Source organism: Meleagris gallopavo, chromosome 2 (assembly GCF_000146605.3).
Source record: "Meleagris gallopavo isolate NT-WF06-2002-E0010 breed Aviagen turkey brand Nicholas breeding stock chromosome 2, Turkey_5.1, whole genome shotgun sequence".
In the NCBI taxonomy this organism is placed as follows: domain Eukaryota; kingdom Metazoa; phylum Chordata; class Aves; order Galliformes; family Phasianidae; genus Meleagris; species Meleagris gallopavo.
In genome coordinates, this window is record NC_015012.2 from 42,501,784 (window position 1) to 42,517,953 (window position 16,170).

Sequence of the window (16,170 nt, forward strand, 5' to 3'; positions counted from 1 at the left end):
TAGTACAATAACAAAAAAAGAATAATTAATGATAACAAAAATAATTAAATAGTAGGAGCAGGTTAAAGATCAGCATTCATTTTTAAAATTAAATTTAAAAGTCTGCAGTGGTTACTTAGAAGATTGGCAAGTTTTACAAATAACATCACCAAGCCTTTTAGAGAGAAACACAGCTGCATTAGAATGGAGTCATTAGGCAATACATTTATTTTGAAGCCAATTAACCTTTTGTCAGAGAAATGTCGTAGCTGTAATGGTTTCAGCAGTGGAGGTCAGCCTCTAACAGGGGCACGTATGACAGCGATTACGCTGTCTGACATATGCTGTAGACTGAGAGTACAGCTGTGGAATGAGAATCTGCCTTCGTTTGTATTCTGCTCTGCATTTTCAGGGAGCAGGCAATCTTGACCTATCCATTTAGGTAATTAAAGCTTCTATTTGGAAGTGTCCTGCAGGAAGGTGAAATTTGGGGTAGATAAATGGCTGCTGCTCAGCGAAACCAACCACTTCCATCATTTGATGGACTGCCTGAAATAGGCTGCATTGCCAGGTCCTCATAAAAAGAGAGATGAATTGGGCAGGAGGCAATTCTCTAAGGCAAAGCAACTCTGTCATCTTGCTTTTTGCAGCATATAATTTAATTGTTAGCCAAGGTAGACAGCTGAATCAAGAGCCTTTTTTTAACAGCTTCCCCACCACCTTCCATTTTCTAAGAAATTACTTCAGTTTACTTCCAAGACAACTTTTTTTTGACAATTAGAGATGTCACTTCAACAAGCTCAGGTGGCAATCAAAGGCATGCTATGACTCACCTTCCATGCTATTCTGTTCCCTTTCGTATCATGCTCAACAGCAATGGGGAAGTCTCCTCGTTCATAAAACTTGCGAAATGCTGTGGGCTTTGTTGGTCTCTCTTTAAATGCTCCTGCAAGTGGGGGCCCCCGTACCTTAAAACGGAAAGAAACAAATTCTACCGTAATTTCATTTCACGATAATACATTTTCAGAAAAAGCTTATATGACTGAACACAGAAAGAGAAAACCTCCCTGATCTCCCAAACTAGCTTGCAATTGTCTCTACCAGTTTCACTACCTGCTCCTTTTTGTTTGTTTATCAATTTCATTCTCCCCCACAAAAATTTTGTATTTTTTTGTGGCCACCTCAGTTCCTGCAGCATTTTTAAGACAAAAACATCAAAAATACATTTACATAATAAAGTACAAATTCCTGTAAAATCAAGCATTTGTCCTCGAGAAATATTCTTCTTTCAATTGTTTCTTTATAGAAGTAATTTGACTTGGTTTCTATCTAATACAGCTGTCTTGTCTTACCATTGTCTTTCTTTGACCTACTTCACTATATCCTTTCCTCAGTTCCTCTGCATATGGCTTTCATATGACTTCCAGCCCCTTAGTACTGGCCTTTCAGTATCTACAGGGGAGCTACAGGAAACAGAGACAGACTCTTTATTAGGGTCTAGGTGATAGCACAAGTGAAAATGGTTTCAAGGTCAGAGGGGAGATTGAGGTTAGATATAAGGAAAAAATCTTTTACAGTGAGGATGGTGAGGCACTGGATCAAGTTACCCAGTGTTGTGGTTGATGCCTTGTCCCTGGAGACTTTCAGGGATCTGATCTAGCTATGGATGTCCCTGTTCATTGTAGAGGAGCTGGACTAGATGGCCTTCAGAGGTCATTTTCAACTCTAAGGATTCTAGGATTCTATGATCAATGGTTGAAGCCTAGAAGTGGAAGAGTCTACTCCACTCTGCCTTTGTTGCCTTGGAAGAATATCTGATTCAGCTCTACTTGGTTCCTTAGCTATGTCTAGTCAGTTTATCATGTAGCCTGAGTGCCTGAATGACAGTCCAATTCTAAAATGTCCACAAAGGAACTTTTTTCTCAGCCAAACTTAGTAGTAACAGTAACTGAAAACCAGCACAAAGATAACAGAAATTCAAATACTTAGAAGAAATCTACTGTTTAAACTAATTAACAAAGCTAATCTCAAATGCTAGAAGAGACTAAGAGAGCTAAAGTAATCTCAAATGCCCTTGACAATTACTCCCTGAGAAATTCTTGTCCGTTTTTCCTTTTTTTTATATATATTTTATAGCAATGTCTGAGATAAAGACTGCATACAATTCTCTTCATATCTCTTTCTTCAAAAATACCACTGTGACTTGCTGCCTTTTATAATATAAAAAGCGTCATTTTCAAAAAAAGCAAAAGCTTCAAGGATTCATAACTCATATCCAGCATATTGTATTGTTCTAATTGTCTCATTATATGTTTCTACGTCTTCAATGACCTTGATGTTAGTTTCTAGCATTCTAACATTCAGTGTTTCAGTGAACAGAACACAAGCATGTAACATTCTTTGCTTCACTTGGGTTATTCTATAATTTAACTATGGCAACCAAGATCAAAAATTGTTTTTGCAATTTTTTCCTTCAACATATTTTACCATTTTTTACTACTCAAAAGACTGACACAGTGTAATCGACCAGTGATATGCATATACTGTACTTTAGTGCAAATTGTTTAAAGTAGGGCTTCTAAACTGTGACAGACTGCTACATAGTGCTATCACTGATAGACCATGCCTAGTGAAAATAGATTTTATATGCATACCTGTAATACTGCTTAGTAAACACATCTACAACAGTAGAGCATAACTCTGAGAAAAGCACTTCGAACAGACGTGAATAAATCTATGCTTGTTGTTCTGTAGGGGCACAATTTGTTCTGTGCCATCAGGATGGGTGCTTTTACTTTTCTTTAGATTTTTTTAATGCTCCTTCCATGTATTTTTCAATATTGGTGTGATCTTCACACATTCTTTAAGACGTGTGTTTCCATAAAGTATTAGGAGTCACTGTTCTAATTAAATTTCAACTTACATTATTGATAAAGAACACATTGTCTTGCTTACGTGAGCTACAATCTTAATTATTTTTGGTAGACTATCATCATAAGAGGTAGAAAAAGCAAGCCCAAACTACATCTTATCTGAAAACAAAAATTTTTCTTCCTGATTAATTTTAGTAGTTTTGGTATGAACTTTTATCTACTGCACTTCTGCAAATTTTCAGGTTCAACTTCTTCATATTCTTCATTTGGAAACAAAGAAACTAGAGGAATAAAAAGATGTTGGTCATTAAATACACTCCTTTATTATTCCTCTAATATTTCTGACCTATAAAATGTGTTCAAAAAATGGTCAAGAAATTTTTACTGCTGAAATGCTATTATATGTTATCCTTATTTCAATAGTTAAAAATCACATTTTAAGTAGTATGCCTACTCTGATCTGCCAACTCAAAAAACCAAACCAACCAACCAAACAAAAATATACGGTACGTTTAAAAGTGTTTCAGAGAAGAACAATACTGAAGTTACAGAATTACTTTTACATAAATATAATGTCAGGAAAATGATTACTAAGGAGAAATAAAAGCAAATCACTGCTTCACAGAGAGAATGAATAGGGACTGATTTTCCATTGTTTCCCTCACTAAGAGTACAGAACATGAAAACAAGCCATTAAGTGAAAAATTTGGAATAAAGAAAAATGATTATGTATTCATGCAGCAACTCATGGATTTATGGAACTCCTTGCACAAATTCAGTGGTGATACTTCTTGAAGTTTCTGTGCGTTCAAGATGTAACTGGAAAAGCTGATAAAAAAAGAAATAAATTCAAGCTTACCAAATCCACAGCATCAGTGATGAGAAACACAGTTGGTAGTACCTTTTCACAAAACACAGAAGTAGTCTTTCTGGTAGACCTCCTAGCATTATATTTAGTCTCTCACAGTCACAATAGACTGGCAACTCATAGTTATCCTTTGATTAATGACAGCAACCATCTTTCACTATAGATGAGCACTACGTTAATAACATAATTTATTATCATTACTTTTAAGTGCATTCCCTATCCTTTGTACTATTATATTTAATTTCAATTCTGCCACACCAGTTCTGAAAGGTTTCTACTTTTATCTTTGTGACACTCTACTCTTAATCTATTTTAATAACTACTCCAAGCATAGAATCAACTGTAGATTTCATTATATAATCCTATTTTTTTTCAGATCACTTATGAAAATATTGAACTAGGTTTGCTTGAGGAAAAATAAAAGCATATAATTTACTTTTTTATAATTCCCAATTTATCTGCATTTATTTCATATATTTATTTTCCTATATAGAATTTGGAGATGAGGCTTCCTTTTCTTCTCTATTTACAGACAATCACAGTACAGGCATTTTAATCATGAATTTGGATCAGTAGCTATAAGAAGTAATAAAAGAGAAACAATTAAAATCTGGAGCACAGTAAACACAGGGAGAAACAGTTGCATATTCTTCAGATCAATTTCTTCAGGACAAAAAGCCAACTATGTCTCTTTTGCTTTTCATAGAGAAGACATTTATCACAATAGATTATTGTTGAAAAATATTTTCTTACACGTATCTGACAATTCCTAACATCTCTTTTCCTCATGCAGATTTAGCATTTTGTTACGTATGTCTCAATTAGGACCGTCCAAGCTGCAACAATTTCCCTATAATTTTAAGGAAAAATACAGAAATCAAAGGGATACATTCTACTGATCCTGGTGACAGATAAAAATAACCTTGTTAACCATGCTGCTTGCATGTATCATGCTTTTCAAAATCTTACAGAAATGTTATGGTTTTAACTTTCAGAAGAAGACTTTTACTGGCTTATGAGCAGCTGGTTAAAAAATGGATTTCCTATGGGTTGGGTGTTGAGTATAATCTGAATTTATTTATAAAAAATCTGAATGATAGGACTAAAAGCCTATCACGTTTGCAGATGACATAAGACTGGGAGAAGAACTTATGTTTGAAGAGACATAAGACTGTACACCAGAAGAAAATAGTAACCACAAAGAGAGAGATCTTCATTGACAAGGACTAAGAGTTGCAGAAATATATCTTGCACATGAGATACATAATCAGCAGTGCAAGCTGATTGGGTAGGACACCAGTTAGGGTGTAATTTTGCCGAGAAACACCTAGGAATTCACATGGACAGTACTAAACTTGAGTTAGTTGTACTTCCAGAGCAAAGAAGGCAAACTAAACCCTATACTGCATTGGTAGTGGTACCATCAGCAGATCAAGGACTTCCACTCTCCTTGAGAATTGCTTACACAGTTAGAATGCTGTCTAAAGTTTTGGTCCTCTCAGTTCATGAGAAAAACGCGTGTATCTTCCAACCGACCATGAACATGATTAGAGGTCTAGAGGTTTTGACAGAAGGTTCAAGAAACTGAGTGTGTTCAGCCCAGCTAAGAGAAGGCTTAGGGTAGATCTAATCAGAGCCTTCCAATTCCTAAAAGGCGGTTAGTAAAATGGAAGTATTCTCTTGCACAGGAAAAGATGCAACAGATGCAAGTAACTTTAAAGGCAATTCTGAGAAAGTCGTTGGAATAGATTGCCCAGATGTGGTGGAATACCTCTGAAAATCTGAAGAATTAGCTTAACAAGGAGTCTTAGCATTCAACAAAAGGTTGGACAAGATGCTTTTCAGAGGACCCTTCCAAATGTGGGTTCTATGCAATTTTATGTTTCTAAGTAAAATATACAAAAATATATTGTGTCTATACTTTTCATAATTAGCTTAACCTTCCATTACTGACTAAAAAAAACCCTAAAACATTCTGAAAGTAATCAGTTTATTGGAAAAAGCAGTAACAAATAGTACCTTCATCAACCTAATAAAAATATTTCATTGCAATGTAGTTAGAAAGACTAAGACTAGAGTTCCAGTTAATTAAAGGCTAATATTCATGATGGCAAAGTATATGAAGCAATAAACAGCGTTGAGGTTCATTAAATGCCCAAGAGAAGTTAAACAATTTGATAATTGCAAAAATAATTTATTATAGTGCCACTGAACTATACAACAAGATAAAAACTACAAGCCATTAAACAAAAAATGAAAAATACCATGTTTTTTTCATTGACTCATGGGCATTTTAAGCCATTTTATCAGGTTGCATTCTTAGACATCAGTGACTAGGAAAATGTGAACAAAAATTATTTGAAGTCAACTTTAAATAGCAATTAATTATCTAAGACTAAAATTGCCTAAATTTCTAAGTGATTATCAAATGATGCATGCTCAGGAGCCTGAGTATGTACCTGCATAGGATGATTGGTGATTTTCTTGAAAATTTGTACTGTAGTTTCATGGTAACTTGAAGCCAGACAAAAATTGTCAGTGAACTGAGAAGTCTTGCTGTAAATCAAGCACTTCATTGGATGCTATCTCAATCTACTGCTGCCATTAAAAACCACAAGATTTTGCTTAAGTATTCAGAGGACGATATCAGAAACAAAGACGTTTCTACATTTTTAAAAATTTCTTCTGTTACGTTGATTTGTTAACTTCCAGTAAACCACTAATACTTATGTGAAAAATTTGGATAGCACAAGGGAAGGAGCAGCATCGAATATAACAGAACAAAATGGTTGACTGCTTCTTCAAAGAATGGTGCTGAATTTATATTGAGCATCAAAAATTAATTGGACACAGTTTCCCAACTTCCTATGCAGACCTAAGTTGTAGTACTCCAAGCAGTAGTCGATAATTGTTCAAGAGCTGTGTGAAAAATAAAAAGATATACTCCCCAAAAGTAGAATAGATTGAGATCTTGCCGATTTTATATAAAATCATTCATATATTTTAAAAAATATGAACAAAATTCTCAAAATCAAATTTAATAGTTAAAATCCCTTTGATTAATCCAGCTTAATGCATTTAGATGACAATGGGAAGAATGAAAAAAAAAAAATCCAGCTCTTAGTCAGTTGACTTCCTTATGGGAAGACTGGAATTGAATCTGATCTTGTGGTTTTTATTCCCACAAAATTAAGTTATAATACTTATTTTTGAAGCTACAGGGATCAGAATTCATGTGATCACTCAACTTTCTTGCCTAAAACATGTTTGCAGTCTTTCCTGAAAATATAGAACTACATATCAACTGGGAAACTGATAGTTTTTCAAAAATAAAATAATAAATCTTACTTCTTTCTACCCAAACTGAAAAATGCATTTGTTTTAAATTGTACTATGTACATGGAATGGAGTCTACTGCTACATGCTGCTGTCCTGGGGCAGATATAAACACAATTTCATTCACAAAGTGTTTGTGTACCACTCACGGTCTTAGTGTCATTCTTCTCTTGTACTGCTGTTAAACTAACATCCTACATTGGCTAATGCAGCATAGTCCCACTAGTAATTCACTTCCCCCAAAGGAGGTGTCACCATTCTTTTCCTTGTGTACTGAAACAAGAAGCTGCTGACAAATCACAGAATCATCGGCGTTGGAAAGAACCTCTGGAGATCATCTAGTCCAATTCCCCCGATAAAGCAGGTTCCCTAGCAATCCAAGTGGGTTTTGAATATCTGCGGAGGTGACTCTATATCCTCTCCGGGAAGCTTATTCCAGAGCTCTGTAATCCTCAAAATACAGTTTTCCCTCATGTTCATACAGAACTGTCAATGCTTCACTTTTTGCCCATTGTCCCTCTGTCACTAGACAATGCTAAAAATAACCTTGGCCTATTCACTCGTATCCCAACCATTAGATATTTCTAAGCATTAATAAAATCCCCTCCCAGACTTCTCCAGGCTAAACAGTCCCAGGTCTCTCAGTCTTTTGTCATAAGAGAGATGTTCCAGGTCCCTAAACATCTTTGCAGCCCTCTGATGGACTCTCTCTAGAAGTTCTCTGTCTTTCTTGAACTGAGGAGCCCAGAACTCCAGATGTAGCCTCAACAGAGCAGAACAGAGAGAGAGGATGACCTCCTTTGACCTGCTAGCCACATCTTTTAAATGCACCCAAGAATACCATTGGCCTTCGTGGCCAGAAGGGCACACTGCTGGTTCACAGTCAACCTGTTGTCCATTACAATGTTCAAGTCCTTCTCTGCAGACTGCCTCTCCAGCATATCATCCCATAACCTGTACTGATAAAGGCAGTTATTCCACCCCACGTGCAAGACTCCATACTTGTCTTTACTAAACCCCATAAAGTTCTTCTCTGCTCAGCTCTCCAGCCTGTCCAGGTCTTGCTGAATAGCAGCACAGCCTTCTGGTATGTCAGTCACTCTTCTCAGCTTTGTACCATCAGAAGACTTGCTGAGGATGCATTCTATCCCTACATCCAACTCACTGATGATGTTGAACAAGATCACATCCAGCTCAAAACCCTGCGGAACACTGCTAGATACAGGCGCCCAACTGTGCCACTGATTACAGCCCTCTGAGCTCTGCCAGTCAGTGAGTACTCATTCCACCTCACTGTTTGCTCATCCATACTACACTTCCTAAGTTTACCTACAAGGATGTTACTGAAAACAGAGTCAAGTCTTAGTATAAACTTCAAGTAAAACACATAATACATTAAGTCAAATAAATTGTACCATGTAGTGAAAAAATACTCAAGTTAGGAAGAATAAAGATCAAATAATATACCTAGCATGATACAGTGCTTGGTTGACATGCAAAGCTTTTCTAGAATCCCCAATGGGAGGGCCCTCATCCATATAGCATGATAAAGCTTTTTAACTTGCCCAACAAGGCAGCTGCACAATACTGCTTAGTAACAACTCACATTCAGGGAGAAAAACTAGGTTCAAAAGTCATGAGCTGCAGTGTTTCCTTTTTTCGGAGTCAGCAAGCACAATATGTACCTTCAGTAGTTTGATTCTTGTACCACACAGAAACCTATCATATTAACCAGCATACAGTTACCTACCAACACAGCAGAAAAAATGTGTTATTGTAGTTGTTTTTGTGTGTGACATATCTACATCTATCTCTAATATAATATTAATTATTATTACTAACATCAGTAATTTTGAAGACTTGGAAACAAAAAACTTGGCCAAAATTAACAATTACAATCTGCACAGAGCATCCCCAGGGGAGCCTACTTGGGCTGACAATAAGCCTGTTCAGCTATGTCTTCATTTATTGATCCTAATTTGATTAGATACTATAGGCAGACAATACATGCTACAATCCTATTTTGATTTTGCTATACAGACATACCCAAAATAAGAAACTTCAAATGATAGTAGAGACATGGAAAGACATCCCAATAGATATGGTGAGTTCCGTATGAATTCCTTTTTTTTTTAATATCAATATCACAGGCACTCAATATCAAAAGAGCACAGTCTATCTATGTGTATCAGACAAAAGCTTTATATATGCAAAAAGAAATTCGGGATGTGCCACTCTTGATGTGCTTTAAATGGTGCCACATCTAATGCTAGAAATCTTGCTTTTGGGGCTACTGCACAAATCTGGACAACAGATCAAAGCACATCTCATAGCTTCAAAAGTCAAAATGTGAGAAATCAATCTCAAGACCCCCAAATGAAACTTTTGATAGAGGTCAGCAAAATTACAAATACTTCTAAAGCACCAGAACTTGAAAGAAAAAACAGATGTGATTTTGTACAAAGATATTGTATCTCATTATTGCCTTGAGACACTACTGAAAGGAAGTCAAAAGCTGCATACAGAATTACTCTATTTCATCACCTCAAAAATGTTAGTTTTGATTGGGAAAAAGATAAGCTGTTTAGATAAGCCAGAATTGGTCTATATCACAAATATCTATACATTGCTCTGCCCTCAGAAGGTCCTCCACCTCCATTCTGCGGTGAGTAGAGTATCTGGATCACTATTGATGATTGGTGGATGGTTGGACCAGGTGATCCCATGGGTCTTTTCCAACCTTGGTAATTCTATGATTCTATGATTTCATGTCATTACAATTTCTGTCCTTACGTTTGCCAAGCAATCTCCCTTAACATAAAGGAAGAACACAGACAGTTGACAACTACTAATATATTTCTTCCTCTCCTGTCAGTCTGCAGATGAATACAGGTTTTGCTGTTGTTTCATTTTCTTTGTCTCAAAAAACTTTCCACTTAATCTGGGAGTCATACATTTTTCCTGATTGTGGAGAATTTTCCATTCATGTTCTAATGTTTAGAAAAATATGCAAATGTTGACAATTAATTTATAAATGTTTCAGGTGGTATCACAAGTGTCCTTCTGAAGTGAACCTCATGATCATTCCCAATTATGGCACTCTGGTTCACATTATGAAGCAGTTTCTAAGAGAATAAACTGGAATCCTTCCAGACAACAGTCAATCAAAATGAAGGAAATACTGTAACATGTAAAACATCACATCCTCAGCATCAGTTCTTTTCCTTCTGTTATCCCTTCCCAGTGGCCTGCACTGCTCGCTGTCATCACATTCTTTTTGGCTGCATATGTATTTTCAGATGCCAAATCAACCTGCTGAAGGGTCTACATACTACAAGTTATAAGAATGCCCTTCACTAGGAAACAATTTCAAGTGGATTTTATTGTTTGCTTATATTACATAATGTAGTTACAATTTACCTTTTTTGATTTTCGCAATCTTTAGTTCTTTATAATGGTCATAAACACTATCATAGCGTGTCTGTGCATAGTTTAGGGTTAATATTAAAATTACAGGACAGAGAATTATATGAAAGTTATTGGCCTATTTTGCACTTTCATCACACAAATGTATGAAGGCTCATGCAAGAATACACCTAGCATCCTGATCTAGTATTGTGATCCTGACAAAGGATATCTAGGAAAGTGAATAAAAACAAGACCCATAATACAGAAATCTCACTTCTCACTCTTCTAAATTGTCAAAGATCATGTCTCCCTTTTAAGCTGACCTATACCATCAGTCCATTCAGAAATACTGATTTTGATGTTTGCCTGATCCAGCACTGATCCAATTTAATGCTCTGAACTGGCAGAAAAGTATTCACATTATTTTGTTTAAACTGTTTTTGCTGGAGGAAGTACTGAAAAGGTTAATTAGACTTGGAATGCCACCACTGTTGCTGAAAGTGTCGGAGACAGAATGACAACTTCATGGTAACTAGAAATTAAATAATAGCTGAGTTGATTAGATAGGGCCTATGACAGCATCTTTCAAGACATTTAAAATAACACTACCATGTTTAACACCTATTAGAACTGTGTGAACAAACTAATCTCCGTGTCAAAGAAAAATTAAAAACACAGAAACTTCTCCTTGCTCCAGATGGGAATGCTGTCTAAAAACACTTGGGTTTTTTTGAAAAAGAAAACAGAGCCAAGAAATTTGCCTTGGTCACCACAGAACATTCTAGCACGTCTGAAGAATACTTTGTCATCATTCTTAATGTCACAGTCACAAGAATGCACACTAATTCAGTATTTGCACTCTGCCTTTCTAAATTCTGTCTCATGCTTCAGTTGCCTGCTTCTGCTAACAATTTCATAGCCTAAAGTTTTACACAGCAGTGCACCATTAAATAGTTGCTATTTCAGTAATGGGTGAAATAATTCCTGATTATAAAGGTATTACAACACTATTATTTAACACGTGCTACAAATATTCCCACTTCGTTCAGAGCACGGGCTACTAAAGAACGCATACTGAAATGTAACATTCATAGTTTGTGAATTTTATAGTTTGTGAATTTTCATCTTCAGATTAACTGTTAGCAGATGCCAAAATATGTCAGGCCTAGTAGTCCTGTTTTTAAAGGAGGAAAATAAATAAATAAATAAATAAATAATTAAAAAGTCACTGGATTTCATAGAAGAGAAAGGATTTCATCTGAAGAGAAGCTCTGGTTGCCCCATCCCTGGAGGTGTTCAAAGCCAGGTTGAAAGGGGCTCTGGGCAGCCCTCCTACAGCAGGGGTTTGAAACTAAATGATCATTAACATCCCTTCTAACTCAAGCCATTCAAAGATTCTATGGTCTTTGACAACTGAATGCTCTGTATTAGTTGTTACATCCCAGTGCCTGGAATTTTAAAGATTTCAGAAGTTAAACTATTTTGCTAGCTCCTTTCCTCTACAAAACAGGCAATCAATATAGTCAACTGCTTAATGTGAACATCATGGCATAATTATTTTGTAAGGACTACAGGCCCAGATCCACAAAACTATGAAAGTGAGAATGATGAATTCTATTTTAAACACAAAACATTTTAATGCTACAACTTCACCTCTGGAACCTCTAAATTCCATGTGAATATAACTTTTAGTTCACAACTTTCAGCCATTTCTTTCAGCAGCAGCAGCAAACAAAGCAGCATATGTTTAAACTTTTATAAACAATTCTCTCCATCTTATTTATAGCTCCATATTAGATCAGTCTTTCCTATGCAGTTTTGTGTAGGGTTTCACAAGCATTCTACCTTGGAGCTACTTTCAGCCTAGATGAGGACATTTTGCAACAAACCTGAAGTGATTCAAGAGCTGAGGCAAGGCAGAAACAAACGGTAGGAAGAATACTTACACTGATTTCATTGCTAATGGAGGGTTTATGAATCTTTTCAACAAGGCTGTGTTTGACATCAAACTATCTACAATGTTACTTAGGCAGATCTGTGAAATGAATACTAGAGCTATGGACACAGTCTCCATACTTCAGGTACGTAACTGATCAGCTGTAGCCTTTCCAATGAACTGATCATCTACTAGCAAGAAATGCACATTGAAAGCACTTATAGTACCTCCCGATTTAGTTTTATTAAAAAAACAATAACCCAGTAATGAAATAGGCATTGCTTTAGATGGTTCTGCTTTGTGAAAAGGAGACAGTGACTTCTGATGCCAATTAAAGAGCTTGACATAGGTGTGTACTGTTAAATCTGAATTTGGCTTGCCTGCACCAGAAGAGATGGAATAGGAACATTAAAAACGAAAGCAAAGGAGACAGGAAGAGGAAAGAGGCATTATCTTTCATCATTTACTCCATATTGAGTAAAAAGCACAGTTCTGTGCTTCCAAAGCTCAAATGCCTTACAGCCCTATCTATGTTTACCTACTGAAGAAACACATTGAAGAACAGAATATGAAAAAGCGTACTTAAAAAAGATCCTGTTTTTGAGAACCTTAATATCTTAAAGCCTGCACTCTAACCTACACATGTATTTTCTATGCAGAACTTCTGCCACTGTTATATTTTTTTATTCTGATACTTGCAGTTATCTTCGTTCTTTCTAGTCAATTTAAAGCCAGTCTAGCACTTCACTACTTACTCCTTTGTTATCATTAGAGACAAACACAGAAAATCTATACATATAAATCCAACCATTCTGTGTGTAAATTGCCAATACCAGGTTTCAGCGTAAAGTTTCATCTGTGTGAATATTTTTCTACTTATCTAATTTATTCAGTCCTTTCAGATTCAAATCTATTACAAATGATTGCATAAGATATTACCGGAAAAAATAGTAGCAAGATAAATACAAAAATACATTTCCATTTAATTTTCTAGAGAACTCAATCTGAAAACTAGGATAGATGATTTGAGATAGAATAGTATTAAGATAGACTGGAGAAACGGTCTCAAATTGCACCAGGGTAAGTTTAGGTTGGATATCAGGAAACACTTCTTTACAGAAAGGGTTGTTAAGCACTGGAATAGGCTCCCCAGGGAGGTGGTTGAGTCACCATCCCTGGATGTGTTTAAAAGCTGTTTGGATGTGGTGCTCAGGGACATGATTTAGCGGAGGGTTGTTAGAGTTAGGGTAGTATGGTTAGGTTGTGGTTGGACTTGGTGATCTTTAAGGTCTATTCCAACCTGAGCAATTCTATGATTCTAAAAAAAGAGTATTGGTTAGACGATTCAATACCTCTTCCTCTGTTAAGCAGTTATTTTCTTTCCTTCATTGCCAACCTTGCTGATGATCTTAGATATCAACCTGCTACGATATTTGTCCTATTACAAGAAAAGCAAATCAATGATTTGATCCTAAATTCAAATCATTCCTTCAGTAGAAGATGCTTGTTAGAAAAAGAAATAGTTATTTAATTCCAATTATATGCTGTTGAAAAGGTTTTAATAACCGTACTTAACTGCACTGCATGTATGTTAAAATAATCCCTCTAGTAGAGATAAAATTTCACTTGGTGAAAGAGAGCAACTTCTGTCTCATATCAGGATGCAAAACAGTAGTTTGCATATAATAAGAAGGTCTCACAGAATATGTCTTCACAGATACTGACAGTGGTTTAGGGACTGTTGAAGCTTAGGCATGTTTTTCATAGGCTGTGATGATATTAATTTCACTTATTTTTCTTGAAATGCTTTTCATATGTACAAATGCAGGAATAATAAACAACTTTTTCTATGGTCATCTACATTTTCCAAATGTTTTGCTTCCATCTGCATTACCACCCCAGCTTACTGCTCATCTGCATCTTTTTCTTGGAGAAATAGACAAAATGAAATAAGCAAAAAACTTCAGCCTTTCAAATTTGTGGCTTCCTATTACCATTTCTAAGAATTGAATATAGCTCCTTCTGATACTGAAGCTCATACTTTAGTAGTATCTTTAATCCATAAAATGTTGCTACAGTATTCTAAATCAATCTGCACCATATTCAAGGCAGGTCTCTGAGACAGGGATCATACAGGGGACTTTAACTTACTAATTCAGCAATTGTATGTTGATTTGTGTTAATATTCAGTGATGTTCAAAATCACGTCCTTTGCTTTCTTTTTTCTTCATATATTTGTGCTGTGACTTAAGAAATAGTTTTAAACCTATTTAGTCACTCTTTGCCTTAGAAGCCTCTTCTTAGGTGGAACTGTTAAATTTTATTTTGAAGTGCTTAAGGTTAACGAACCATGAGTTCTAGTGTTCATCTTTTGGAATACAATTTGGGTAGGAGTTGATAATAACTCTTTGACATCATGATGTAATAGGCATGTAATGAAGTAGAGCTAGATAAACTTCTCTTAACATCAAAGGCCTTTCTCTTATTCTAAAAATCTTGATTTTGTTTTTGATTCAGTGCTTCTGTGATATTGCAAAAATAAAATAAAATAAAATCCTGAAATATTGTAACTATCCTCATTTACTATATTAGTTTTAGACTGGTGAGCATTGACTTCAAGCATTGTTTGTTTCAATTCTTTTCTTTCTTTTTTTCCTATTTTGAAAAGAGGACTGAGAGCCAGATTCTCTTTAATGTAGTCATCATTCATTTAGATATACTGACCAACTGCTTCAGTTGTAACTTCCTTAGTTTCTTTCTGTATAAGATAAGGACTTAAACTGCCACTTCATCAGTTTGCTCACCTTACTGTCCTATATACTTATGTGATTTTAGATTCAGATCAATTCTTTTTTTAATTACTGCATACCTCTTTTATTCCAATCAGACCTGAAATAACATGCAAGACTGACATATTGGAGCATTAACACTTTAACTCCCAGTGCACTACATGATGTTATGATGTCGAATACTGAAAACCAAAAATCACAAAACCATGACAATACTGTATGTCCATGGAAATCTTAAGCTTTCAAATTACATATTACTATCTTGAACTCCAGGATACATCCATAAAATAGTATTTCCTGAAGAACTTGTACCTGAAATTTATCAATGAACTAAAAAGCAGACAAACCTAAGCTGGACCTAAGAAGGCAATGTTCTACACTGTATATTTTTAATGATTTTTTAATATAAAGCTTCTAAAAAAATTTCCAGATGGATAATTAGCTCAAAATTGTATAGACAAATCAAAATGAAAGGTTACTTGTGCTTTATGTTGTCCAGAAATAATTGATCCTAAACCAAACAAACTGTCCACACATACAAAACAGGGCCCCAGTTAATGGTATTTCCAAGGCTAAAAGACATGTACTAGTCAAAGCTAATAAATACAAACAAATGATAGAATAATAACACGTTACAGAAAACTGAGATCACATACCTAAGATTTCAGTCAGTAAAATAAACTGAAAAGATGATGTGCAGTATCTTGAAAAGGAATGGGATCAACTGGAAATTCACTGCCTGCTTACACTGTAAAGAAAACATGAGTATCATAAAAAAACACGTGCTAAATAAAAAACAGTGCTACCACATATAACATGAATAACACTGAAGGAAAAATGCAGCTACAGTTAATATCTAAATTGTATCTTTCTGTTATTCAGGTAGATTCCTGTTTATTTCCACATTCAGTACACCTACAATTCTGAACTTTCTTAACCAAAGTCAAAACATGCCTTTCTATAAATATATATATTTATTTT

At 35.4% G+C, this 16,170-nt stretch overlaps 1 protein-coding gene across 1 annotated transcript in view; it reads right to left on the bottom strand.

The window, feature by feature from the left end:
* Positions 1-779: 779 nt before the first annotated feature.
* PACRG (parkin coregulated) overlaps positions 780-16,170 on the bottom strand; it is a 42,450-nt gene continuing 27,059 nt past the window's right edge. The window contains exon 2 of the mRNA XM_031552202.1: positions 780-947. Coding sequence (XP_031408062.1) covers positions 780-947 — 168 coding nt within the window. The remainder of the gene's footprint in view (positions 948-16,170) is intronic.